Raw genomic sequence first — 25,556 nt, 5'->3', positions numbered from 1 at the left:
CCGACTTTAATTTGGTTTGGGTTGGTTTGGTTCCAATGGAATTTGTTTCAGTTCGGTTCTGGTTCTTATTTAGTGGAACCGACCTATGTTGGTTTGGTTCCAATTTGACCTCAAACCGAACCGAACCGAACCAAGTTGCACTCCTAATTGTAACTGCAATACAAAAGCATCTTTGAGTAAATAAAATTTATTTCAAATTTTTTTAATTTTCTGGTGCATTCCAATTTTTTCCCTAGATATTGACATTGATCATATCCTTTCTTTGATTCACGTTGCATCACTTCTGAAGTGTAATTTTCATAGCATTAAACATTCAAAAAGCAAAATTAATACTCTAATTTTAGATGGAACGGAATAAGAGTGATGGAAAGGAGTCTGATATTCATGATGGAAACGAATTTTGGTTGGCTCTGAAACACTTCAAATAATTAAATGGATTAATCTTTGTGAATTTTGTTTTTAGATGGGAGATTGTCACCCGTTATGGATAGTTTGATTCCTTCTCTGCCTTTTTACAAACAAAATAATGCAGTAATACACTCATGCACTGTATTCCTCTGCTTGTTTACAAACACTCAATAATATTTTCTTCATAGATTTTCACAACTTCAATCGCTTGTGTGAACTATGCTTCCCTTCTATTTGTTCGACTACCATTCAAATTTCCAATTCTTCATTCATTCCATCTTATTTAACATGAAGAAAAAGGAAGAAACCCTCATCCATAGAGGGAAATAATGCTGAATATGTTTTGTGAGGATTGAATCAAGGACTCGTGACAAATAAAACAATCAAGTATAAGGCCAACGAGCGAGTCAAGCTGGGAACGGGCTGAGACAGTATTACGATTCAAAGACCAAGTCCGAAACTACTGAACTTCTCACGGAGTAACTCTCACTGAGGACATTGAGAATTTTACAATAACCATAAAAAAAAAAAAGAAATTCCACATTTACTAAAGATCAAGGGGTGCAGAAACAATTGTAAGCTCTAGACCGGAGGATATATTTTGTGTGATGTAGTGTTGCTGTCGTGGTCTTGTTCTGCTCCTTGGGGACTGAAGTCCGTCGAACAACTATCCACAATATAGCTAATCACATCCAAATTCAGAACATGTGAGATTTGCCAATTGAGTACGGGTTCACATGAGGCACTATTACTTCCAATGGAAGTGCTTTTTCTATAGGTTCACTTCTACAAGAATTGGGATTGCGAAATCAGTTGTTTGGTAACAGTGTTCAAGGAGGTGCCTTTTTTAATCATGGGCATATGCCACATGGTGAAAACAACTTCTGAGGATATTTTAGAAATTGTATAAATTTTTTGAACATTTTGATCATTAACTCCAAACTCCAAAAACAATCTAGGGGTGTTTTGGTTCCAGATATAGAATCATTTTCATCGAAAAATGTAATCTAGGTTCTGCCAGATTAGAAGTGAGTGGATCCTAGGGATTATAGAGAAAGATCTAATAAGAGATAAAACATAAGAAAATTGTCCGACATGGTTTGGGCATGTGCAAGAACACCACTAGAAACTAACAACACAATAATGGAGATTATAGATGACCTTCTGAACACATACACTGCATGTTAGTGATTCTAAATAATCTCGAATAAAACAGAGAAAGCTGGAATGCGAAATTCAAACAAAGAAGAGGAGAGAAAGAAAATTGAATTTGCCAAAGAAATTGTCTAAGAGAATCTTTATTCAATAAATTACCAACCCAACCAATGCAGGTTGTGATGGATGTAATCAATTAAATGAAGCAACATGATAATATAATCCAAAAGAATATGTTTTAAAGTCGAGGCATGACAGTATCTTTATTAACATATTTACGATGCCAGAAATTAGGCTTCCGCTCGACAAAATCTGGTGGTCGCTGGTACACAACTGATGCAACCCGAATCAAGATCCCAGCAGTTAAACCCCATATCACAAATTTCTTACTCTCTGTTTTGTAATCAAAGTAATGAAACAAATACTTATGACCCATCCATTCATTCTCTTCTGATCTCCGATTTTCATCCTGAATCCATCATAATCAAGTCAAATACCAGAAAAAGAAAGCTTTCACAAGAAAAATTCAAGCAAAAGAGAGAAACTAAAGTGAAATAGAGTAGGACCTTAAGAAACATTTCCAAGGGAGCATCAAATATTTCTTCAACCTCTGCAGCGTTTGGGACTGGTTTAAACGATTGTTTATTGGAAAGTATGCCAATTACAGGAACTACTCTCACAAGGAACTACAATGAAAACAAACCCAATTTCTCATCCAGAAAAAAGAAAAAATATCCATGTAGCACTGCTTTGTAAATGTGCAAATCACATTCAAGGGCTAATAAATAACTTGAACAGATCAAAAGAAATAAAATTGGAGACGAGAACTTCCCTAACATACTAAGATTTCTCGTCAATTAACAGAGTTAAACTAAACTCCCTCACTAGCAAAAAGATCTATTTTTTCAATCTAGATTTCGTGCCAATCAGAGTGCCCAAATATGACCAAGAATTTTTTTCCCAATTTACCCATTTTTCGACCTTCCTTCTGTTTCAGATTCGATGTCCCATTCATCCACCTCTTCAGAACAAACCATCCTTGTAAGATTACTCTTTGTGCTAATACAAACTTACTATAACAATTCACCTCTCCAACCAATTACTGTCTTCCATTCTCTTAATTACTGAATGTTGCTCTCATTATAGGTTGGATAGAACAATTTGTTACAATGTGGGATTTTCAACATCAGTTTTTCTCAACAATTGGTAATTGAGAGCTCATCATGATAGTGATAGTGCCCAAAACCAAATCCTAATTGGATGTACAAAGTTTCTCCCTTTGAGCCCATTTCACTTAAAAAAATAACTTATTTTTACTTTTAAAAGTTGATGAGCTAAAAGGTTTGTTTAAATTACTTCTAAAACTATTTTTCAAAGGTAAAAAATCTTAACCTTTTAAAAAGTACAATAAACTATTTTTTTTTCCCTAAAAGGTCCTTTCTTCCATGGTTACTTTGTTTCAGTATCAGCTTCAAGACCAATTATTACATTAGAAATAAGAAAACTTCCTTCCAATAAAATGCTCCCTAATTATCGGAATCCAACGAAGTGGCTAAAAACATGAATCAAAATTCAAAAAATTCTCTAAAATACCTTAGAAACGAAGGGTTCGAAAACTGTGACAACATTGACAAGCGAAGGGTCTAACCCAATCTCCTCCTTAGCTTCCCTCATCGCTGTCTCGATATCATTAGTGTCTCCCTCCTCTGCATTTCCTCCAGGAAGTGAAACCTCACCTGCAACCATGAAATCGACTTCATTTATCAAAATTCAACCAAAAAAAAAAAGAAAAAAAAAACCCAAATTAAGTTTTTTTTTTCGATCTATCAAATAATCGAATTATCCTCAACAACCTGAATGGGTAGAGAGTCTTGAAGATCGTTTAGTGAGGATGACACGTAGAACCCCATCATCATCTTCAAAGAGGCAAATGAGAACTGCAGCTTTCTTAAGTTTGAATCTTTCTGGGAGAGCAATTAGGGTTGCAGATTCTGCAAAATCCACTTGAGAAACAACTTTTCCCTCGCTTGCTTCTCTTCTCTGTTCTTCGATCTCGTCGTTGTTGTTGTCAATTATAGGAGGAGGTTTGTAAAGATGTAGTTGTTGAACTAAGTTTCTAAGTCTTTGGGATCCACCATTGAAGATCGAATTCGAATTCATGAGGTTGGAGTCGGAATTGGGGTTGCCGCCATGAATAATTTCTCTGCTTCCCCTTTTTCAAGAACAAGGATCGGGTAGGGCATCTAATGGATCCAATTTTATCCGAAATCCGATCCAAATTCGAATGTGCAGCTTGGTTCCTTGGAATATATGGAATAAAAAATTGTGGGGGATAAGGATTAATGTTCCTTTACAAGAGTTGGATCCAGTTAAAATATGGATCCATCCCCGTATGCCCATATATTAGAATGATATATTGTTTTGAAAATTATATTATTACGTTTTTTAAAAGGAACAGACTATTTGATTTTTAAAATATGGATCTATCCACGTTATGTCATTTGAGTCCCTGTTATGTCAAAAATACGAATTTACACATAAATTCGATCAACGGGCGAAACCTGACATTTTCATCGATTACCCTTATGATAAAAAATGTTATCATGTATTTGATTTTGAAACTAATAAAATGTACACATCTCACGATGTTATTTTCCATGAAATCTCATTTCCATATCAAAATATTTCTTTGCCCTTAGTCAACTATAAAATCTATATCATGCCTCTACATGATGAACATTCTTTTCATTTTATTGGGGATCAACCTACATAATCAACAACATTAGATCCAACACCACATAACATCTCCATTGGTGCCACATCATTGCCACATATGGACATACCTTCTAATAGTACCGAGTCAACTCAGGTTATGCCCATGGACTCTATTCCCAATGGTGCTAACCTTGTTGACCCAATACTAGATGCCTCCATAAATCTAATTGTGTTACCTTCCAATGATAATCCTCCTATATCTCATCCTACTCATTTAAAAGAATTTATTTGCTCTTCGGTTTCTACTAGTACAAAAGTTCCCATCTCCGATTAGTTATACTTTACTGAACTTTCCATGCCCCATAAAGTGAACCTCACTAAAATTCTAACTCACAATGAACCGTTATCTTTCACCCAAGTTATTAAATTTTTAGTTTGAGGTGATGCCATAACAAAAGAAATCAACACTCTTGAGGTCAATAACACATGAACCCTCACTTTGTTGTCCTATGGAAAACATCTTATTGGTTGCAAATGAATTTATAAAATAAAATACCGCTTCGACGGTTCAATCGAACAATACAAGCTCGTTTAGTGGGTAAAGATTTCAATCAAGTTGAGGGCATTGCTATCATTATACCTTTGCCCTGGTTGCCAAGCTTGTCACTATTCGAGTTCTCCTCTCTATTGCCATGGTTAAGGCATGGGCCTTACACCAATTAGATGTTAATAACCAATAGATGTTAATAATGTTTTTTTTACAAGACTCTCTTGATAAAGAAGTTTACATGAAATTTCCCCCTGGCTTCTCTTGTAAGGGGGAGACTCAAGTCTATAAACTTAACAAATCATTATACGACCGAAAACAGACCTCACAACAATGGTTTTCCAAATTGTCAACCACCTTAATCTAACAAGATTTCAAACAATCTATCTCGTACTATAGCTTATTTACTCAAATCGAGGGGTCCATCTCATTATTGCTTTTGTTTATGTTGTTGACATCATCATCATAGGAAACAACGATGGAGCTATCAAATCACTCATAAATTTTTTCAAAATAACGTTTTCCATCAAAGACCTTGGCAAATTAAAATATTTCCTCGGTATTGAAGTTTCACATTCTCCTAAAGGCATATTTCTCTACCAACGAAACTATATTCTAGATATATTACACAATGTTAGTATGTCCGCTACACATCCTTCCTTTCTTCCTACGGAACAACAACTACAATTAACACCCATATCTGGGGATCCTCTCTCCGACCCAACACCTATCTCTTATACCTCACTATTACATGGCTAGACATCTAGTATACCGTAAATACTCTTAGTACCTATTTTTGCATTCTCCGACAACCAAGCCACCATCCATATCGCAAAGAACCTGATTTTTCATGAACGAACTAAGCACATCGAAATTGACTGTCACTTTGTTCTAGAGAAGATCATCGTGAACATCATTCAACCTCGTTTCATTAGCTTTCATGATCAACTTGCAGATTTATTACAAAGCCACTTGATACAGAGGCCTTTCAATGACTCACTAACAAGTTAGGTGTGGTCGATATCACCAACCTCACTACAACTTGAGGGGGAGTATCAGGACTTGTATCTCCTAGATACGTTGAAATTTGAAGATATGTTGAGATTCTCCTACAAATCCTCAATTACACGTTGAGGACTCTAAATATGTTGAGATTAGAAGATATATTGACATTCTCCTACAAATCCTCCACTCGCCTACAAATTCTCAATTGCGTTGAAGACCCCAACAAATCCTCCTTTAGTTGAAGAAACATACTTACTAATTATTCTTTCTTTATTGTAAACCCTTATTTTTAGTTAAAAATCTAGGATTAATTATTTAATATTCTTATCTAACGCATCTAGAAGATTTATTCAAATCTTGTTAAATCTGTAATCTATATATACAATACACGATTCATCTATCTTCCACAAGAGAAGATAAACAAAACATGTATATTCCAATTTTACAATTTCCCTATAATGTTGTGCATATAATTTCAATAAAGCGTCTCTTTCTTAGTACATCAACCATCAGTTTAATCAAATCAGTATTATTTAGTATTTTGGATTGACTGCCTTAGATGAAATAATTTCTCAATTTGAGTTTACTACTCTTACATTTATCAGTACTAAGCAGAGCTCCCATAGTGAATAGTGGTAGTATGTCGACCTTGTTCATCTGCAAGAAAAACTTGGTCTCAAATGAGCAGAGGTTATGTAAGTGGCCCTCGTAGATGTGTTGCCCTGGGTTTTAGTTTCATTTACATATTCACAATAATTTCTTGCTCCCAATTTCTGCATAACAAAAAAATTCTATGGCCTCATTTCACCCTTTTGTTTCACATAGTTTTCTAGTTCTGCATAATTTTCCCATGCATTTCCTACTCTAGAAATTATGGTCGCAACTTTATTTGTGAAACTTTCGTCGAAAAACTTAGTGGAAACTTGTAATCACAAACAAACAAGCAAAAGAAACAGACTACAAATTAATATTCGAAAACATAAAAAGTACAGTTGTACCCAAGTTCCAACCCGATTGTTCTAAGTAGAACTCTAATTGGTGGTCAGGACAATAGATAACATTTATTTTCTTCGCTACGAGCCATTGCAAATGTTCAAAGTGATCACCAATGGGATAAAATGTCTTGCATTAGCTATAACCTCCTCCAGTTTCTGATTCTACTAATCTTACGACCACATGAAAACATAGTCGAGAACATAAACCAACATGAGAGACAATGGGTACAGTAGGAACGCTATGTAACATGTCCAAAGTGGGAAGTCTGAGCGGTAGCTGGCAAGAAGACCCATTACGATGCAAACAATGAGGACAACAAGTACTTCAGCTGAGAAATCCCATGTCAAATCTCGTGCATAAACAATTGCTAAAAGGACAGACAACCCAAGGACATTATTCATGAATACCCCACCATAAATCTGCACCAAGAACTTGGAGAGGTTAGCGAGATAATTTCAAAAATGATTGTTCTAAGATTTTGCAGTTCACATGGTTGTATTAGTACTAGTTTTGAAAGTGTTTTCTTCGTATGCTCAAAACAGAACTATTTTGTTTACTGTAAATGAGTAGGCCTAAAAGTTAAATCTTTTTATAAGTAATCCATCTAACATAAAATTGAACCCAAATGTGATTTTTATTTTTATTTCTTTTTTTAGAGTATGCAATGCCAGTTGGAATGTGAAAATTTGGTGAAGTTTCACCAACAAAAAATAAATGAAAAAGATGAAGGGCCATTTCGAACATTCATGTCTAGATGGTGAAAACAGCCTATGTTCAATGGCTAGAGATATTTTGTATCACATACAATTTGACTCTAGAATTAACCATTTAAAAATGATTTTATGGTTTGTGCCTCTATAAGTTCATCATGTGAAAATCATTCAAATTGGGTCACGGATGTTTTATTCTAAATGAGTAACAGGATGGAAAATCAAGTTGAAGTTAGAAGACGCTAACACATCATCCATGGATGTAGTAAATTTTATTAGCCAAAAATTTAACAGTTATCTATCTAGTATAATATATAACTGAGTTTGAATGTGTCCTATTGACTAAATATGCCTGAGATATGTAGGACTCGTGAAAGAAATATGGTGGACAGTTGTATTTCTCTTAAAATGTATATTAATGAATAAAATCTGGAGAGACAAACCTCAGAGAATGCCAAAGATGTAGTTCTAGGTTTCTTTTGCCTTGCAGCAATAATTGCTGAGACAGCCTCTCTCGAGTTTGTTGCTAAAGGGACTACTATAAATGAGACGAAGAAAGATGGCTGACTTGCTGCATTGGAGAAATTTTGAACAGCATCGATAAGAGGTTCTGCAAGTAATGATAAAATAGTAGTTCCCAACAACATTAATAATATTGATTTAAACCAAGGCCATGAAAGATAAACGGCTATTCCTCCTTTTGGCTCTTTCTCATCTACCAACTTATCAGTTTCTTTCCAAGCCTCCTGTGTGTTCAGATTAGAGGTGTTATAACACAATAGTAATTTAGGAATCCAAGGAAGCCATAAGATAAGGTTACTTACTTGGTAGCTATCATCATCTTCTGACATTGCTGAATTAAGCATCTGTGCAAAACCATTGACAAATTCATCCTCATTAATTATTTGATCTCCATTTGTATCTAGCCTTTCCAGTAATTTTGCTACAACTTCATCCTTATTCAAGTCTTTTCCAAATTTGATACCTTGTACTAATTCCTTTAATTCAGAAAGTGATATACAATTATCCCCGTCAAGATCAAATTTCTCAAATAGCCTGCATTCGAATGTGAGAATAATTGATCAAAGACAAGACTATTAAATGTCGAAACCGCATAAAATAAATATGTAACAAGATTTAACCTTTTTATAATAGGTATATTAGGTGTTCCATCTTTTGTGAGGAGGCTTTCAGATGCATTGCTTTGCACATGTTCTATAATATCTAACACTACAGGCTTATTTATTGCATCTTCTGCCATTCTCTCCTGCATAAAGTAAAAAAAAAAAAAAAAAAGGATAAGAAATAAAAATCACAACCCTAATTTCTGCAAAACATTAACATCAAAATGAGGATGCTTGAGGAGTCTTGGAAGCCATAAGATGAGGTTACTTACCTGATGTGAGTTGTCTAAAGGCCTTTTTGGAAAAGAACCACAATTGTTGGTTGCATGCTTATTCTTAACAAGCCACTTCGCAAACCCTTCAACAAATTCATCCTTAGAGATTTTGTGGTCATGATTTAGATCAAATTCTTTCAATACTTCGGTTATTTCACAATCCTTAGTCGAATGTATCCTTTCAGACTTGATTCCTATGATCATTTTTCTCAATTCAGGAATAGTTATACTATCATCCCCGTCAAGATCGATACCCTCAAATAATCTGCAATTGAAATTGAGCAAGAACGACCAAATAAGAAAATCTCGAAAATTAGATAATGAATTTAAAAAGAAAAATTAACCTTTTTATAATTGTTAGATTAGGTGCGCCTTGATCTGTAAGGAGTTTTCCTGATAAATGCCTTCGCACGTGACTCAAAAAATCTACCATCAGATGCTCATGCTTCACATATTCTAGTCTTCTCTTTTGAATCCGCGGTTCAAAGACCTGTATAAATATAAATAAATCAAATTACTAATACAAACGATAAAAAATATCCAACTACATTTTTGAAAATCAAGTTTTTTTTACAGATGTTAAAATTTATCCCGAAATGAAAATATTTCATAGTTCCTTAATTTGGCAAAAACTTTTATCTCACTAAGGGAAAACACTCCCATTAATGGAATTGACTAGTTGAACCATTTGATCCAACTCCCAATTTTAATTTTTTAGATAGAACAACATATATTTCCCATAAGAGTGAAATGTTTTCAAGTTTCAAAAGGGCATCCCTGGTCTAAAACTAATAGGACAATGTCCCATGATTGCTTGGATGCTAGCATTCTTTTATATATATGGATCTGGATCAACAACCATTTTGGCCAACATGTTTTGTCCTATATGGGTTAGATGTTTGGGAATGGACTGATTTTTTTAATGAGAATTATCTCCATGGTGACGTGATCATCCTCACAAAAATCAGCCCATTTGAAAATATCTAATTCCAAGTTGAAGAATCGTGCAGCGTCAATTTTTTTTTCATAATCCACTACTTTTGATAGGGTTAGAAGTCTCAGACTGGACTCATTTTTTGTGAGCATGATCTCCTCACCATATAGGTCATCCTCACAAAATCAGCCCATTCTGAAACTTCTAAGTCAAAATTTTAAATTTACCATTTTGAGAAATACTTTCGAAATTAAACACACTGATCCAATAATTAACTAATTTTTCATGCATACTTTGTACAACCTCTAGATAAACCAACCAAATCAAAATAGATTATTTTGTCATAAAAGGCTAAATGGCATACCTGGAAGAGGAAGAAACACAGTAGGAGTAGAATAGAAATAATGAGAGATGCCAAGATTACAATTCGTCCCCCAAAAGATAGATTGAACATTTTTGGTAGTTGCAAAATGATGAATGGGACCACTGATAGAACCATGATCTTGGCAGTATAGCTAGTCTCCTTGTCAGTAATGATACCCGAACCTATAGTGATAATCGATTGATAAAAAAAAAGGTAAACTTGAAATTTCTCCTAAATGGAATGATTTGAAATTAATTAAGTGATTTGTGTAGTGATTCTTTAAAACAATTTCATTGCTGATTAGGGAAAACAATGTATGAAATATCATTTTAATTCATATTAGTAATACCATTGTGAAAGGTATGGTGTTAAATTTAAGCAATATTAGTAATACCCCTTGCAAAATTGGAGATATTAGGTTTGCCCCCTACAAAATGCAAGAATACTTGACAAAAGTCAAAGTCACTTTTTGATGATGAATTTACTGTAAAATTTTGATTTTTATGCAAACTATGATATAATGATTAATTTAAGTTTTGGAAGGGTATTTTTAATTAAATCAAGTTTTAACAAGTTATTCATCAACAAAAAGGGATGTTGACTTTGGATCAAGGGTAAACGCCTAATCTTGCATTTTGCAAGGGGTAAACTTAATATATATATTCAAAGAATATATAATGAGAAGAGAAATAATACACAAATATCAATTATATGGTAGTTTTCTCTACTTTTCTTAACTGTTTCAATCCATTAATTGTTCGTTTTATCACAGATGATCAACTAGTAGTTTCTTCCATGAAGCAATTATCCAATTTACATTCATATGCCATATGTAGGAGATTAACAGGTCTTACCATTCTCAGATTCATGTAAACTAAGGGCTATGCTTCTACATGCCTTCTATATTAATTTACTTATTTATTACGATATGCTTAATTATTCAAAAAACAATATATAAAAAAAACAACTACTAATTACAAATATATAACATTGCTTTGGCAGTATTAAGGCTTTTGATGCATTCTCAATTCTCAGTTTTGCAAGAAATGTGAGTAGAAGCATAACGAACCAGTTAAACGTGATTGATGTTTACTATGCTTTGAATAGTTTGAAGTTGAGGTCTCTAATTCTTCATAAGACGACTTGTCTGAAAAATCACACTTGCCCACAATGACACAAGTTCCCCACAGCAAAGTCAGAAGCAAGACAGTTGATCCAGCCAACAAGCCAACTCCCATCATGACCTGCTCTTGAGCAATTTCTTTGCTCTTAGAAAGTCCAGATGCTGAACAAAATGATAACAGATAGTCATTTTATATCAATTCTTTCTACAATAGGATTAGCAAAAGAACAATTCTTTGTGCAGTATTTCAAAATAGAGAACTATGCTGAGATATAACATACCAAATAAGGATGTAGACTCATCAAAATAGGCGCTTTGAAACAAAAGAAAAATGCGAAGAATAGGAAAAATTGTGATAGTAATCCACAATAGGAAGTTTTCAATTGCAAAAGTAATTCAACAGAGTTAATTGACTAAGATCTTGAAGAGCTTTCCTCATATGATTAAAAATCCCAATCAAAGAGCTTTGAAGAAGACGAAGAAGAAGAAAAAATTCAAAGATATGCAGTCACTGAAGATAGAGTGGCACAAAACATTCACCAAATAAGCTCTCAGTATATATGGTTATATTCTTTGATCGTACTATACTTTGATCATGTTTCGTGATTGATTTTGTTCGTGTTCTCTTTGACTCAAACTTCATTAAGGCACTGATTTTCTAATCTTTGTTTAGAATTTAATCTGATCCTTTGTTTTTCGAAAGAAAGTAACTTTGTAAAGATGGTTCCAAAATGAAAAAATATATTTCTTGCAAAAATTATTGAACTAACAATAATTTCTTTGGGCATAGTTGAGGAAGAACAAAAACATAAAAAAGGAGTGCAACATTTTTTTAAAATTATTTTTGGAGTGTAACATCTAAATGGAGTGCAAAGGTGAGTTTTTAAGTGATGGGGTGCAATTGATAATGGGTGGTGTGCAACTAAGTGGTCCCTAAATTAATTGAGTATTTAAATAAAAAATTTAGTAGTTTTAAAATGAGAATTTCTACACCAAAGGGTAACCAGTTAGGGGCACCTAAATTTAAAAGTTAAAACTTAAGTACTAAACCATTCTTGTCATCTAAAAGAATAGGAGCAAGTTTATAACTTAAGAAAAAACATCTAGATCTAAAAATAATGAATCTATTCTAATTACTAACATGATCCATTAGGATTTTTTGCAAATCTATCCTACTTTCTAGTTCTACAATCATATAATTCAAAGTAAAATACACTCATTGTCACAAAAACCATTCAAAATTTACCCTAAGAAGTCCTAACTTTTCTTATGAAATGATTGAGCCAGAAGCTTACCAAGAACTATCATGGCCTCAGGAAGTGCACCTAAGACATGGAACCCACAAGCCCCGAAGAAACCACCTGTCCCTATGATCTTGAAAAGAGACTCACTCCCCGCTGAAACATACTTCTCCCCAAGAAATAATAGGTACTCATAGATGAAAATTTGGAAGAGGTGGCCTGCAAGGTTGTTTGTGCATGGTAAGAAACCGTACATGTGCTCGCAGCCTTCCGAAGCATCCAATCCGTTGAGTAGTAGAATGGGAGATCCATGGATATCATCGACACCATCTGAAATTGATCGTGAACTTTTGAATAGGGATTTGAATTTTAAAACTGTCAGGACTATTGCGATTGTAAGACAAATGACACCAACTACCACACCTTTAATCATCTCTCCCCTCATCCTCTCTTGGTGCTCAGATGATAACTTATAAATAGCTGGTATGTGATGATGCAAGTTGGTAAAATATATAGAATCTTAACATGTGCATTTATACAGATTCAAGGTCATTGTGTTAAAAAAAGAAGACTCATCTTTCCATACCGGCTTTTTATTATAACACACCACTTAAGGTCTCCCACCACACGTCACAACCATGATGGAATCAATTAAATCGTTGTTATCGTATTGCAAGTAGGATAACATACCACTAAAGTTGTCCCTCTCCTCAAAACAAGGTGGAGTAAATCCGAAGATCCCGGATTTTCCACTAAACCATTGTCATGGCCTATGAGAACGCAAGTTGGATAAGTTTCCAGAATCTTAATTAACATGTGAATACATATGTAGTCAAGGTCTTTCCCCCCCCAACTATGAAGGAATCGTGAAACATCCAATTGTTACTATACTAATTTATATTGATTTGCAAATTGGTTAAGTACATGGAATCTTAACATGTGCGTATTATATATATAGTTAAAATAAGAAAACTTATATTTCCACATTGACATTTTATTATAATAATACACTACCGAAGTTCTACCATCTTGGACTATCAAGGATATGGTAGAATTGGGAGACCTCGGAGGTTCAGAGCTTAAATCAATGTCATGGGATTGCAAGTTGGTAAAAGTTTATAAATAATAATAATAATAATGAAAAAAGTACCAAGTTGTGATGTCAATGGATATAAAATTGGGAAAAATTACTAAAAAGACCCTGGCAGGGGGTTTCTTTCTAGTTAGTCACTAAGTTTTAGAACTTTTCTTAATAGTTCATTTAGTAAAACAGTTCTTTCTAATCAGTCCCTAAACCTCACTCCCCACATTTTGCACGATTGACACGTCCGAATGTGCTGTAACCGTGCGAACCCACCATTTTCGTCCAAAAACAAATTGGATTTTCAGCATCCCATGAGGCGAACACTGTGGCAGACCGTCTTGTCTCTAACGCAATCCCAATTGAGATTCTAAATTCAGATTCTCTTCCTTTGATTGTAAAGACTTGCCTAGAGGGTGATAGGATGAGTCTCCCCAAGTTCAGACTTGTAGAATCTGAATTTTCCATTGCATACTTTAGAAAATCAATACAATCCTTTGCTTACTTAGTTAGAGAGAAAAAAAAAAAACTTGATGGAATTAATAATGAATTTATTCTGAATTGACAACCATGCACAAGTTGAGACCTTTGATAAAAGTAAAATCATAGGTGTTTTATAAAAGGACAGAATTATATAAAGAAGAAAAATAGTGTACAAAGGATATCACCCTTAATTTATAACCCGAAAATGGGGTTAAGCAAGTATGTCTCCTACGGCACACTTTTGAGAGATTAATGGCAAATTAGCAAATTTACCTGGAGACTTCTCAACGATATCCCTACCATAAAAGGCTCCCTGGACATCCCTTGATATTCTATCCTTGATAATAGACTTACGGGTTTAAAGTTGAAATCTCATTACTCTCAATTCTAGAATGTGAAACACACATTGCAATTGTAACATTTTCATAGTCTTCATTTGCAGCTACCAGTAAAATCAATCTAGCGATACTTTATTATACACACATATGTTCATATTATTTAGAAACCAAATCATAATTTATCAAATTCCATGACCAGATGCTATCATTGGGATTGGTTAGATACATGAGAGTATATTGTCACACCATATCAAAATACTAGCCTAGAATATCCCGTACTGAGTAAAACAACTCATAACAGTCAGGTAATTATTACCTTATATTGATGAGTCAGGTGAACTCATGCGTTACGGACAAGTACAAAGCTGTGTACAATTAATGACCCTCTAAAATTCACAAATCCTCATAGGTTAAATTACAATCACCATCCTACCTTTGTGTTGCGTGACTCAGAGAGAGAGAGAGAGAGAGAGAGAGAGATGGAGGTAGGGATAAATAGCTTTAGTTTTTAAGAGTGAAAATGGATCGATGATTTACCTGGTAGCAATCTCAGATGTGTATGTGGGAGATGCTGTTGGGAGGCTTCATGGTTTTCATCAGAGGTTCGTCTTTTTTTAATGTACCCTTGGCTCTCAGGTAGATTAGTTTGCTCTATTTAGAGAAATGTGTACTTCATCTTGTTTGCATGTTTTTATTGGTTTTTTATTTTAGAGTTTCACTGACATGGAATTGGTTTTTGATATTAGAGGTTCTCTTTTTCATGTTTAAGAGGTCATTTTGAGCCTTATGTATGACTCCTACCAGGCCCTCTAATCGTCATTGAATCCAGACTAAGAAGATGGTCTTCTATTCTTTGGTTATTTTTTGTTGGCTAGGCGGTTGATTTCAATTTTCAAGGTTTTAGCCTTTTGAGAATGTTTTTTTCTTTCTGTATTAGATTTCTTTGTTTGAAAGTCCATTTTTTGTTTCTTTGGGTTATATCCTTGTAGATCTTTTAAACTCGTTTTATTTATTTAATTTCATTTGTTTGCTTAGCAAAATTTAAGTAAGTACAATCACAAGATATCTAATTGAGTCCTTTAATAAAAGTAAAATCCTAAGTGTTTTATAAAAGTTAAGCGGATTGAGAATGGATTACGCCAATGCTATTTCAAGAGTCATTTTTGTTAGATTTTAAACATATAAATTTTATTCACATAACTATTATTCTATAATTCCTAATAGATCAAGAATCATTCATATATCTCAAAAACTTATTTATGTTACTAAGAATCGAAGTTAGGGTACTCACCTAGTGTCATAAGCCAAAAATGTTGATCCAATAATGTGTTGGAGGTGTCCCTTTTCGCAATCCACGTGCCAACAAATTAAAGTGCGTAAACCCCAATTTCGAATTCTTCAATTTTGAAGGTCACCTTCTCTCTCTTCTCTATTTGAATAGACTAAAGTTCTACTGATAGATGGATATCACAATGTTCACCAATGAATGTCTTTTGTGCATCTCTTACTTTTATTGCTATTATAGAGTGTCGATCCTCTTATATAGATGGAGATAGAGGGTTTATAGTTCCTCTATTAGTATGCTTCTTATCCATCAAGGTTTCCTACTAAAATTAAAAGAGTATATTTCTAATTCTAACGATATTGCGAATCTTCTTTAATATATAGAATCTTTGTACAAGTGAAGTTACTAAAATTGTGAGGTCAATGTGCCACACGAATTTTGTTATATCATTTTCCCACTTAACCCATTAAACCGATTGTGTTAAGGTGAATATTCTTTTACAAAATAATTTTGAAAAAAATTCAATTTAAGATCATATAAACAAAATATTTTACACATGATCACAAATTTCAAAATCTTATCTATAATCATAATATTCAGTTAGATTCTATAATGTTATATTTTGATTAAATATACTAATGTGAGTTGTGGTGGTTGTATGTCATCTATGCCATATATAATATCCCTGATCTAAAAATTCATGAAATTATTTAATTAATAATACTCCTGAAAACCTCTTTAATGGTGATAGATTATAATCAATATTTTTGTTTTGACATAATAATAGTTTCATAATCAATATTTCGATAATTTATTATGTTAGACAAGAAGTTGTCAAAATTTGAAGTCAACGTAATTATGAAAAAATATAATGATTAATGTCATGTTTCCACTCATTGTTAAAATTTTAATAATTTTATGAGATAAAAAGTAATCACTATTATAGAATTTTTGACTTTATATAATTGGGTCATTAATTAAAATGCATGACCCAATAAATAAATCTTGTAAATAAATAAATAACTCAAATCATAAAAATCCATGTGATGTAGATAGTATTAGTTAAAAAAAGATAAATGAGTCACTATGAAATTATTAGTTGATGGTAATGTTATAATGTAATTTATAATGCATAAGAAGGGTTTTTATTTAATTTAAAATTAAGAATTTTTATGAAAAATTGGTGTTATCTTAGGTTTTAAAAGAAATTTTCAAAAAACCTCTTTAATCAAGCCAAAATTGCTGGAATTATTATTTGGACTACATTGAGTCTAATTTTGATATCATTCAATCTCTAAATATAATACAAATAAAATTAATAGAAAGTTTACATATTAGGGAGGTCCTTAATAAGAGTTTTGTTTCCTTTCTAATTGAAAAATAATATAGAGAGAAAAAAAACTAGGTACACTTGTTTCTAATTAAAATTAAGAGTGAAATAAATAGAAATACACCACGTTAACGATTCTTCTACTGCAGTATCCTATAGGATCTTTTATTTACGCACTCCCAAGCAATTAGTCTGCTCTTCTCCAAATCTCAGGGCAAACATTTCACAATCCACTATGGTCACCATTACCAACTCAAGCATCTACGACGTCAAGTCTTAAACATGCCAATTTTTTATTGTAAACTAGGGGATTCCCCAGTTGTATATCTCACTATACTTCAATACAAATTTGTTTGCATCTAAAGAACAAAAAAGGACTCTTACGCCAATCAGTCTAATCCCTAACTCCGATCAACCAGGCATTTTTTTCCTGAACAGCTAGCCCACTGGTCTGAAGCAATCTGGACTTGCTCCGTGCTTGTTGCACACTTGCACTCAATCAACACAAATAGTCGTTGATGGTTCATCTACTTAACCACCCATTGATTCCCCTACACTAGTTCAATGACACTGATGGGGAACTTATACATGATCCTATTAACTATTGGCAACTAACCTTCACAACAAGTTGACCTGAGATCATTTATTTAGTGCATATATTTGACCAATTCATGAGTCAGCAATGCAAGCCTGAAGCCCTATATGGCTGCTGCCCTACATGTTCTTAGATACTTTTTTTTTTGTTAAGTATTTCTTTTTATATCAAGATTTCTCCTTATACAAAGGTATTTTTCATGTCTTCCGTACGTCCTTGAACTAATAATCAAAGAATTAATAACCAAAGAGTCTTGTGACTCCTATTGGGAGAGTTGTCTGAATTAATAACCCATGAAATTATTCACTTTGCTGGAAAACCAAGAATCAATCTATCATTTCTCAGTCATCGGTTGAGGTTTATCTGTCAAATATTTATCAAGGAAAATTTTGTTCCATAAATTGTTCTCCTGATGCAAACTCTAACGTATTTTCACCATATTCATTTCATGAACATTTTTTTTTTTTTTGCTAAGCAAGCAAAGAAAGTGTATTAGAATTGTAAAAAGTGTACAATAGGGAGGTCCCTAGCGTTTCATGAACATCATGCAACCTTCTTCCCCAAAATGGATCTCCTTAAATTTCATCTAAAGATAGTGCAAATTAGGGGCTATACCCTTGGATTATATTGTCTCTTTTACTTTAATATATTGTTCTTTCTCAGAAGAACAATGACTCAGTCTCAGCTTATCATTCAAAGAGAGTATACTAGAGTAGAGTTATTATTTTACTTTAATAAATGAGATTGCTGAGATTCAGAAATCATGTTGAACTTTGATGTGGTAGTGGAACATATGAGATGATATAGCAAACATGTGGAGAAGTGGACGTCCTCATGCATGAACGTCCTGTGCAGCATAACATGGTGCACATCCGTGGTTCATATAAGCACATACACATCAATTGGTCGATTAGCCATGTCTTATTAGAAGGAAATAAAGCTGCAAATGCTCAAGATTTTCCTTTTCTTCGAATCACATGAGAAGCAATGTTTTAACTCACATAAATTAATAGAATGGTAGCCTCAGAGGACCTAATTTATCTTCCAAATTTAAGATTTCATTTATAATTTTTTCGAGTATGCCCTCAATCTCATCCAAAAATTATTATTTCATATATAAATCTCCCAATTTCTTGCTTAGAAAAGAAAAAAAAAAAGGGAAAAGAGAAGGAAAGGCGCATGCATGTTGTAGCTTTAACAAATCAGCAATTTATGCTAATGTAATTTCTTTATTGATATTTTATTAATTTATTACTTATTTATTTGTTTGGTAAATTGAGGTATTATAAAACCCAACGCTTGATTAGAAATTGAGGAAAGCTATAATGGAGAATAATTATATGAGGTATCATCAAGAAGAATAGCATATATACAACTCTCTCTCTCTCTCTCTCTTCTCTCTCAAAGTACTACCATCGGTATTTGTCTTTATGAAAGAGAAAAAAAAACCACCTTCACGTAATTATGCGGGATAGGAATTCAACCATCTCACACAGGCCAGCCACATTGAATTTTTGGATACTGAATCAGCGCATCACTGACCTTCATTTCCAGTTAGAATACAAGCATTTGTTGAGAAAGGTTATCGTTTGTTTCACAGCTACTTCCACATAGAACACATCTTGATGAAATAATAATTACCTTTTTCTCAGATTTTCGTTAGTAAGAAGTTTATTCTGAATTGACAACCATGCTCAAATCGAAAGACGAGAAATCTAAAATTTTTGCAATATAAATGAATACCATATGAAATGAAGGCCCTTTGAAGATTGGCAAACCATGCACTCTTAAATGAAAATTAACCTGAAGACTTCTCAACAATATCCGTACTGTCAAAGGCTCCCTGGTTAACGCTCGATATTCTATCCCTAATTATAGACTAATGTGTTTAAGGTTGCAATCTCATTACTCTCAATTCTTGTGCAAGAAACACGGAAGTCAATTATAACATGTCACTAGCCATCATTCGAAGCTAACAGTAAAATCAATTTGGTGAGGCTGTATTTTTCATATATATTTATATATTATTTTTAAACCACATTATACAATACTTAAAACTATGATGTGTGCACTAATTTATCGTATTCCTTATTTTATTAATTAGTTTATTTATATTTTACTAAGCACCAATTTATTTTATTTACTACAATCCTCATGAACTATTTGCGAAATTAACGTGATAAACATTCGTGGTAATTAGATGTATTTTGGTATGATGATAACTCATCAAATACCATGATCAGATGCCATCATTTGGAGCAATTAGATACATGAGAGTATGAAATACTGCTCATCACAGTACAAAACATTATTCTGAAAACTCAGGTGAACTCACGAATTATGGATGAGTACAAAACTTTATACAATTACTGACCCTCTCAAATTACACAACCACTCGTAGGTTAAAGGGTTTTGTTAACATGTGTGTTAAGGGCACATGTTAAGGTGCATTAAATACACCTTGTAAATTGAATTTCCTTCTAAAAATGCCCCATGAATTTCCTTCCAAAATGCACATCTTAGGGCAAGTCAAACCTTGAAGCGAGCAACCTGCTTCAAAATTATTTCAAGACACGTGGCATTTTGAATTTATTTCAAGCCCCTACATTTCCACCATAATTTGAAATATCTCTTTGAAAATGCAACATGTAATTCAATGGAGAGGGTTCCTTCAAAATTTTGCAGTGGGCCACCCCGTTTCAAAGTTTTTTCAGCATTTTTAGAAGGAAATTCAATTTCCAAGGTGTATTTAATGCACCTAAATGTGCCCTCTGGGCACATGTTAAGATATATTAAACACACCTTGGAAATTGAATTTTTTTCCTAAAATGCACATGTTAAGGAATTTTTGGCAGGAAATTTAATTTCAAGGTGTATTTAATGCACCCAAACGTGTGCTCTTAGGAACATGTGACCAAAACCCTAGTTAACTTACATCACCATCCCACCATTGTGTGCGGGACTCGGAGAGAGAGAGATGGAGGAAGGGATAAATAGCTTTAGTTTGTAAGAGTGAAAAAGGATCAATGATTTACTTGGTAAAAATCTCAGCTGCATACGTGGGAGATGCTGTTGGGAGGTTTAGGGTATTCATCAGTGGTGATCTTGAGATCAACTGTGAATGTTCCCTTGGTTCTCAGGTAGATTAGTTTGATCTATTTTGATTTTTAAGTGATGGGTACTTCATCTTTTATGCATGTTTTTATAGGTTTATTCTTTTAGAGGTTCAAAGAAATGGAATTGGTTTTTGATATTAGAGGTTTTGATCTTCTTGATTAAGAGGTCATTCTGAGCTCCTATCAGGCCCTTGGATCCACACGGAATCCAGATCGAGAAGATGGTCTTGTTTTCTTTGGTTATTTTTGTTGGCTAGGCGATCAATTTCGATTTTCAAAGTTCTAGCCTTGTTTTGTTTTCTGTATTGAATTTGCTTTGCTTGAAATTCCGTTTTTGTTTCTTTGGGTTATGCCCTTGTAGATCTCTAAAACTCAAAACAAGAACCACTCAGAAGACATTTTTTTGCCAATTCTGGGGTTGTGAGGATCTCTCTGTGCAACTACTTTGTCTATGATGTTTGCTGATTTTGATGCTTTTTTTTTCTCTTGAATTTCACTATTTGGGTAATGGTTATAAAAATGTTTATAATGGGATATCTAAGATGGAAAATTTGCAGATATTGTTTCAATGAAAGAATTGCATAGAAGAATATATGTGAAAGAATTGTGCTTATTCATTCTTATTGCCACCAACAAACTTCTTCTCTCTTGTATTACTTTTCATTCCTCTCTCTGGCGTCAAGCTTCAAAATGAATCAGACTCGCTTCTGGTGGTCAATGCTCTCAAAGGAGGGAAGTTTCCTTGGTGTTTTGAATCTTTGGTCTCAAGGTGTTTGTTCATCCTTAATCAGATTGAATGGGATATCAAGCACATCTTTAGAGAAGGGAATAACACAGCGGATGCTCTTGTGGTTTTTGCTTCATCAACAGGATCCTCAAATTTCTTTTCTTCTGTTCATTCTCTTTCTTTTCTTGTTAAAAAGGTGTTCGTTGAAGATCAACTGAATCTCCCAAGCACCAGAATTTTTTAATTTTCTTTCTCCTTTTTTATAAAATTTTCTTCACTTGCTTAGCGAAGAAAAAAAAATCCCTCTTTATTATACAAACAGAAAACCCCACCCAGGAACATTGATTCATTTTCACAAAGTATTGGAAACCAAGAATTATTAATTTTTAGATTTGTATTAGAAAACTTAGAATATAGATTTGTATAATTTATGCTTTCTGCTTACTTATTATGCCATCCCTAAACACACACACACACATGTATATATGGGGAGCGTTCAAGGGATACAAGTAAAAACATATCTAAAAACAATAATTTTTGAAAGTATGAGTTAAAAGTTTCAGATTGAGCTGATTTTTTGTGTGGATGATCTCTATGACGAGAAGACAACCTCAAAACATCAGCCCAATCAGAACCTTCTGACCCCATCAAAATTTATTTAGATTGTAAACAAATATACAAAGATAGAACCCTAACGAGTTACATATCTAAATTGCGGAAGATCTAGCTTATCTCCCATATAAGCATTTTTTACATTTAAAGGCAAATCGCAAGCTCTTTTGAATGTCGAGGACTAAAGGTTCTGGATAGCAGCAGCAGCAAGTGCATTTGTCGTTGCATTAGCTTCTCTCCAAACATGGCACACTCGAGCATCTATTTTTGAAATCAATGATCTTGCCTTAAATACCCATTCATCCAATTTCCACGAGACCGCATAATGTGCAAGACCTTTGACTATGATAGCTGAATCCATTTCAATGATGATATTCTTACCTTGTAAATCAAAACTCTCCAGCGTAGCTACCAACGCACGGACTTCTACCATATTGTTTGTCGTCATTCCGAAGTTCCAATGACCTGCTTCCACCAAATCACCATGTTCATTATGTAAAATAGCACCACCACTTGATAAACCTGGATTACAGATTGCTGATCCATCAGTGTTTAACTTAAACCAACCATGAGGCGGTCTCTTCCAGCAGATTTTAAGTAGACAACGTCGAACGATCTATTTTCGATGAATTCCAATATCTGATAATTTTCGGAGAGCATCATCTGAAGATGGGAGCTTGAAAAACAAATGTTCCTCCAATACCTTTACCCATTTCAGACAATAATTAATGACCACTTGAACTGAAGGTTTCAAGTCTTCAAAAATACATCTATTTCTAGTTAGCCATATGTTTCAACATATTACCCACGAAACCATACCACTGACACTTCCAAATTAGGATTTTTTTGAAAAACCCCATTTAAGTAAAGACCCAGGCGTCATAACTCTGGCTATCTCCTCAAGCAAATGATAGCTAAAGAAGTTCCACACCTCTATCGTAAACGGACATTGGAAAAAAAGGTGCTCAATAGTTTCTTCATTACCTTTACAACAAGAACATCTTGAAGCCATAGGTATACCCCATTTTTTTCGAACAATGTCCACCAGGACGCTTTATGATAGATTTTTCACGCTAGAGTCTTCATCTTAGTCGGCACCTTTGCATTCTAAATTGCTTTGCAGATTAGAGAGACATTTCCCCTAGCTCTCAAAGATTTTCATGCCGATCGAGAAGAAAAACAATCCTGAATTTGAGGCCATTCAAATTAATCTATCATGATTTCTTTGCTGAACATTTGATGCCAAAATCTCTTCCACTGCTGAATTATTCATGACCAAGGCTCTAAGTTTCGAAACGTTCCAACCCTCTTGATCCCAAACCTCCTTCAACATAATGTTTTTGTTTTCATTCGGATAGAGATCTATTAATGGACTTGACCCTCTCCAATTATGTAAGAATAGAGAAGTTTCTGCTCCATCTCCAATCAAGCTCTTTGTCAGCCTAATTGTTAGTTTAATAAAACACCGGAAAGTTCTCCAAAGCATCGAGCCTCTTGTTTTTGAAGGATTCCACCAATTACCATCCTTCACATATTTTTCTTCTTGAGATAGTCAATCCATAGTCCCTTCTCATTCATCAATCTCCAGCATGTTTTCATTAAACCCGTTCTATGTACCTCAAAAAGTGATTTAATACCCAGACCACCTTCTATCTTAGGTTTACACACTCTATGCCAAGCCACAAGATGATTTTTTTTCTTACCCTCAGTGCTACCCCAAAAGTATTTTGCAAAACACGATTCCAAAGAATCTGAGATAGACTTGGGAATAGGTAATAATGAGATAAGGTACATTGGAATAGAGGAAAGACATGAGATAATAAAATCAATCAGCCTCCTTTGAAAGGGTGTTTGATTTCCATCCTATCATCTTCCTTGAAATCTTTGAGACTAATCCCCTACACATGTATCTTGTAATTTTTCCTGTGAACAATGGAACACCCAGATAGTTGGTTGGAAGGGAACCCTTGGAAAAACCCATAATGGTCTTAACTATCTCGATTCTTCTGACTCCCACATGATCAGTCACAAAAAAACAGCTCTTCTCCAAACTATTTTGTTGACCCGAAGCCATTTCATAAGAATCCAAAAATTCTATAATAGCTTTTAAGGACTTGGAGGTGGCCTTTGAGAAAATAATTAAATCATCCGCAAAAAAGAGATGGCTTGGAGCTGTCCCTTTTTTTGAAACAAAAAATCTATCCATTTTAACTTTAAGAACTAGGTTATTAAGACCCACACTAAGTGCCTCCTCTGCAAGGATGAAAAGGCTAGGTGACAAAGGATTTCCTTGTCTCAAACCGCGTCTTCCTCCGAAAAACCCATAAGAGCACCCGTTAACTAACACTGTATATGAGACGCTCTGCAAGCAACCTTTGATCAATTTTATAAAATCAACTGAGAACCTCAACTTGGAAAGAACAACCATCAAGAAGGGCCATTCTAGCCTATCATAAGCTTTCTTTATGTCGATTTTCATTGCCAAGTTATTACCTCTAACTATTAAATTGAGATCATCTAACACTTCTTGAGCCATGATGATGTTATCATAGATATTTCTCCCCTTCACAAATGCTCCTTGTTCAGGGGAAATTAACGAGGGAAGGATCTCTCCTAGTCTCGAAGCCAAAATTTTAGACAAAATTTTATACTTTTGCCTATTGAAAACCCCTCCATATATATATGGGTAGCGTTCATTTGACAAAATCCTATACAACATTCTAAACAAACATATTGCTAAAAAGTTTCAGAATGGATTGATTTTTTGTGAGAATGATCTCTATAATCAGTAAATCATCCTCACAAAAAATCAGCCAATTTTAAAACTTCTAACCCTATGAAAAGTGGTTACATACTAACGGTAAAAGTTGACGGTTCACAATTCTTCATCTTATAAACTAGGGTTAACAATTTCAGAATTAGCTAATTTTTTTAGAGGATGATTTTCTCACCACAGAGACCATCCTCACAAACCATCAGTCCATTCTGAAATTTTTAGCCCATAGAAGACAAAATGCTTTGCTAGAATATTGTCTAGGATTTTGTCAAAAGAATGCCACCCTATATATATATATGTAGTTTGTGATTAGTTGAACAGATATGTTTGCTTCTTGACGTTGTCTTCTATTTCGATACTAGAGTACTGTGTTCATATCCAGTATCACCATTTATCCCAATCAACATTCTTTTCGATATTCTTCCTATCTTTTTTTGTAGAAACTTAAGATTGCATATTTCTTTTTAACTGGGGTTGTAATTAGCCTTTCTTGGACATGACCTAAGGGTTGGACCAAGTAGCCCAACCAATTTTACTACATGCTCGCCCCCACAGGGACAAGGCGTGTGTATAGAATCTCATATATGTGAATGTTAGAATGAATATAGAGCCAATA

At 33.9% G+C, this 25,556-nt stretch overlaps 2 protein-coding genes across 2 annotated transcripts; both read right to left on the bottom strand.

The window, feature by feature from the left end:
* Positions 1 to 1,690: 1,690 nt before the first annotated feature.
* Positions 1,691 to 3,908, bottom strand: LOC147390480 (nudix hydrolase 15, mitochondrial-like). Its single transcript, XM_086417241.1, has 4 exons — positions 3,417 to 3,908; positions 3,157 to 3,299; positions 2,130 to 2,249; positions 1,691 to 2,032 (listed from the first exon to the last, which is right to left on the bottom strand). The coding sequence occupies exons 1-4, from the start codon at positions 3,721 to 3,723 to the stop codon at positions 1,802 to 1,804; spliced, it is 801 nt and encodes a 266-aa protein (XP_086273367.1). The 5' UTR covers positions 3,724 to 3,908; the 3' UTR covers positions 1,691 to 1,801.
* A 3,088-nt stretch (positions 3,909 to 6,996) lies between these two features.
* Positions 6,997 to 13,030, bottom strand: LOC147390479 (sodium/calcium exchanger NCL2-like). The gene is made up of 9 exons (XM_086457903.1): positions 12,652 to 13,030; positions 11,303 to 11,518; positions 10,234 to 10,415; positions 9,280 to 9,425; positions 8,933 to 9,200; positions 8,679 to 8,803; positions 8,361 to 8,592; positions 7,980 to 8,282; positions 6,997 to 7,245 (listed from the first exon to the last, which is right to left on the bottom strand). The coding sequence occupies exons 1-9, from the start codon at positions 13,028 to 13,030 to the stop codon at positions 6,997 to 6,999; spliced, it is 2,100 nt and encodes a 699-aa protein (XP_086314029.1).
* Between the last annotated feature and the right edge of the window lie 12,526 nt (positions 13,031 to 25,556).

Source organism: Akebia trifoliata, chromosome 11 (genome assembly GCF_017979445.1).
Source record: "Akebia trifoliata isolate Shusen 1 chromosome 11, ASM1797944v1, whole genome shotgun sequence".
Classification (NCBI taxonomy): domain Eukaryota; kingdom Viridiplantae; phylum Streptophyta; class Magnoliopsida; order Ranunculales; family Lardizabalaceae; genus Akebia; species Akebia trifoliata.
The sequence above is the reverse complement of the archived record's forward strand: the minus strand, read 5'-3'. Positions and strand labels throughout refer to the sequence as shown.

What these genes read in the sequence shown, in the direction of transcription:
- LOC147390480 (XM_086417241.1), bottom strand. Translation starts at nt 3,723, where the DNA reads ATGAATTCGAATTCGATCTTCAATGGTGGATCCCAAAGACTTAGAAAC. An exon ending in AAGACTCTCTACCCATTCAG is followed by an intron (nt 3,300 to 3,416) that starts GTTGTTGAGGAT and finishes TCATGGTTGCAG; the next exon opens with GTGAGGTTTCACTTCCTGGA. An exon ending in CCTTGGAAATGTTTCTTAAG is followed by an intron (nt 2,033 to 2,129) that starts GTCCTACTCTAT and finishes TGATGGATTCAG; the next exon opens with GATGAAAATCGGAGATCAGA.
- LOC147390479 (XM_086457903.1), bottom strand. Translation starts at nt 13,030, where the DNA reads ATGATTAAAGGTGTGGTAGTTGGTGTCATTTGTCTTACAATCGCAATA. An exon ending in TGAGGCCATGATAGTTCTTG is followed by an intron (nt 11,519 to 12,651) that starts GTAAGCTTCTGG and finishes CATTTTGTTCAG; the next exon opens with CATCTGGACTTTCTAAGAGC. An exon ending in AATCTAACAATTATAAAAAG is followed by an intron (nt 9,201 to 9,279) that starts GTTAATTTTTCT and finishes TTTCAATTGCAG; the next exon opens with ATTATTTGAGGGTATCGATC.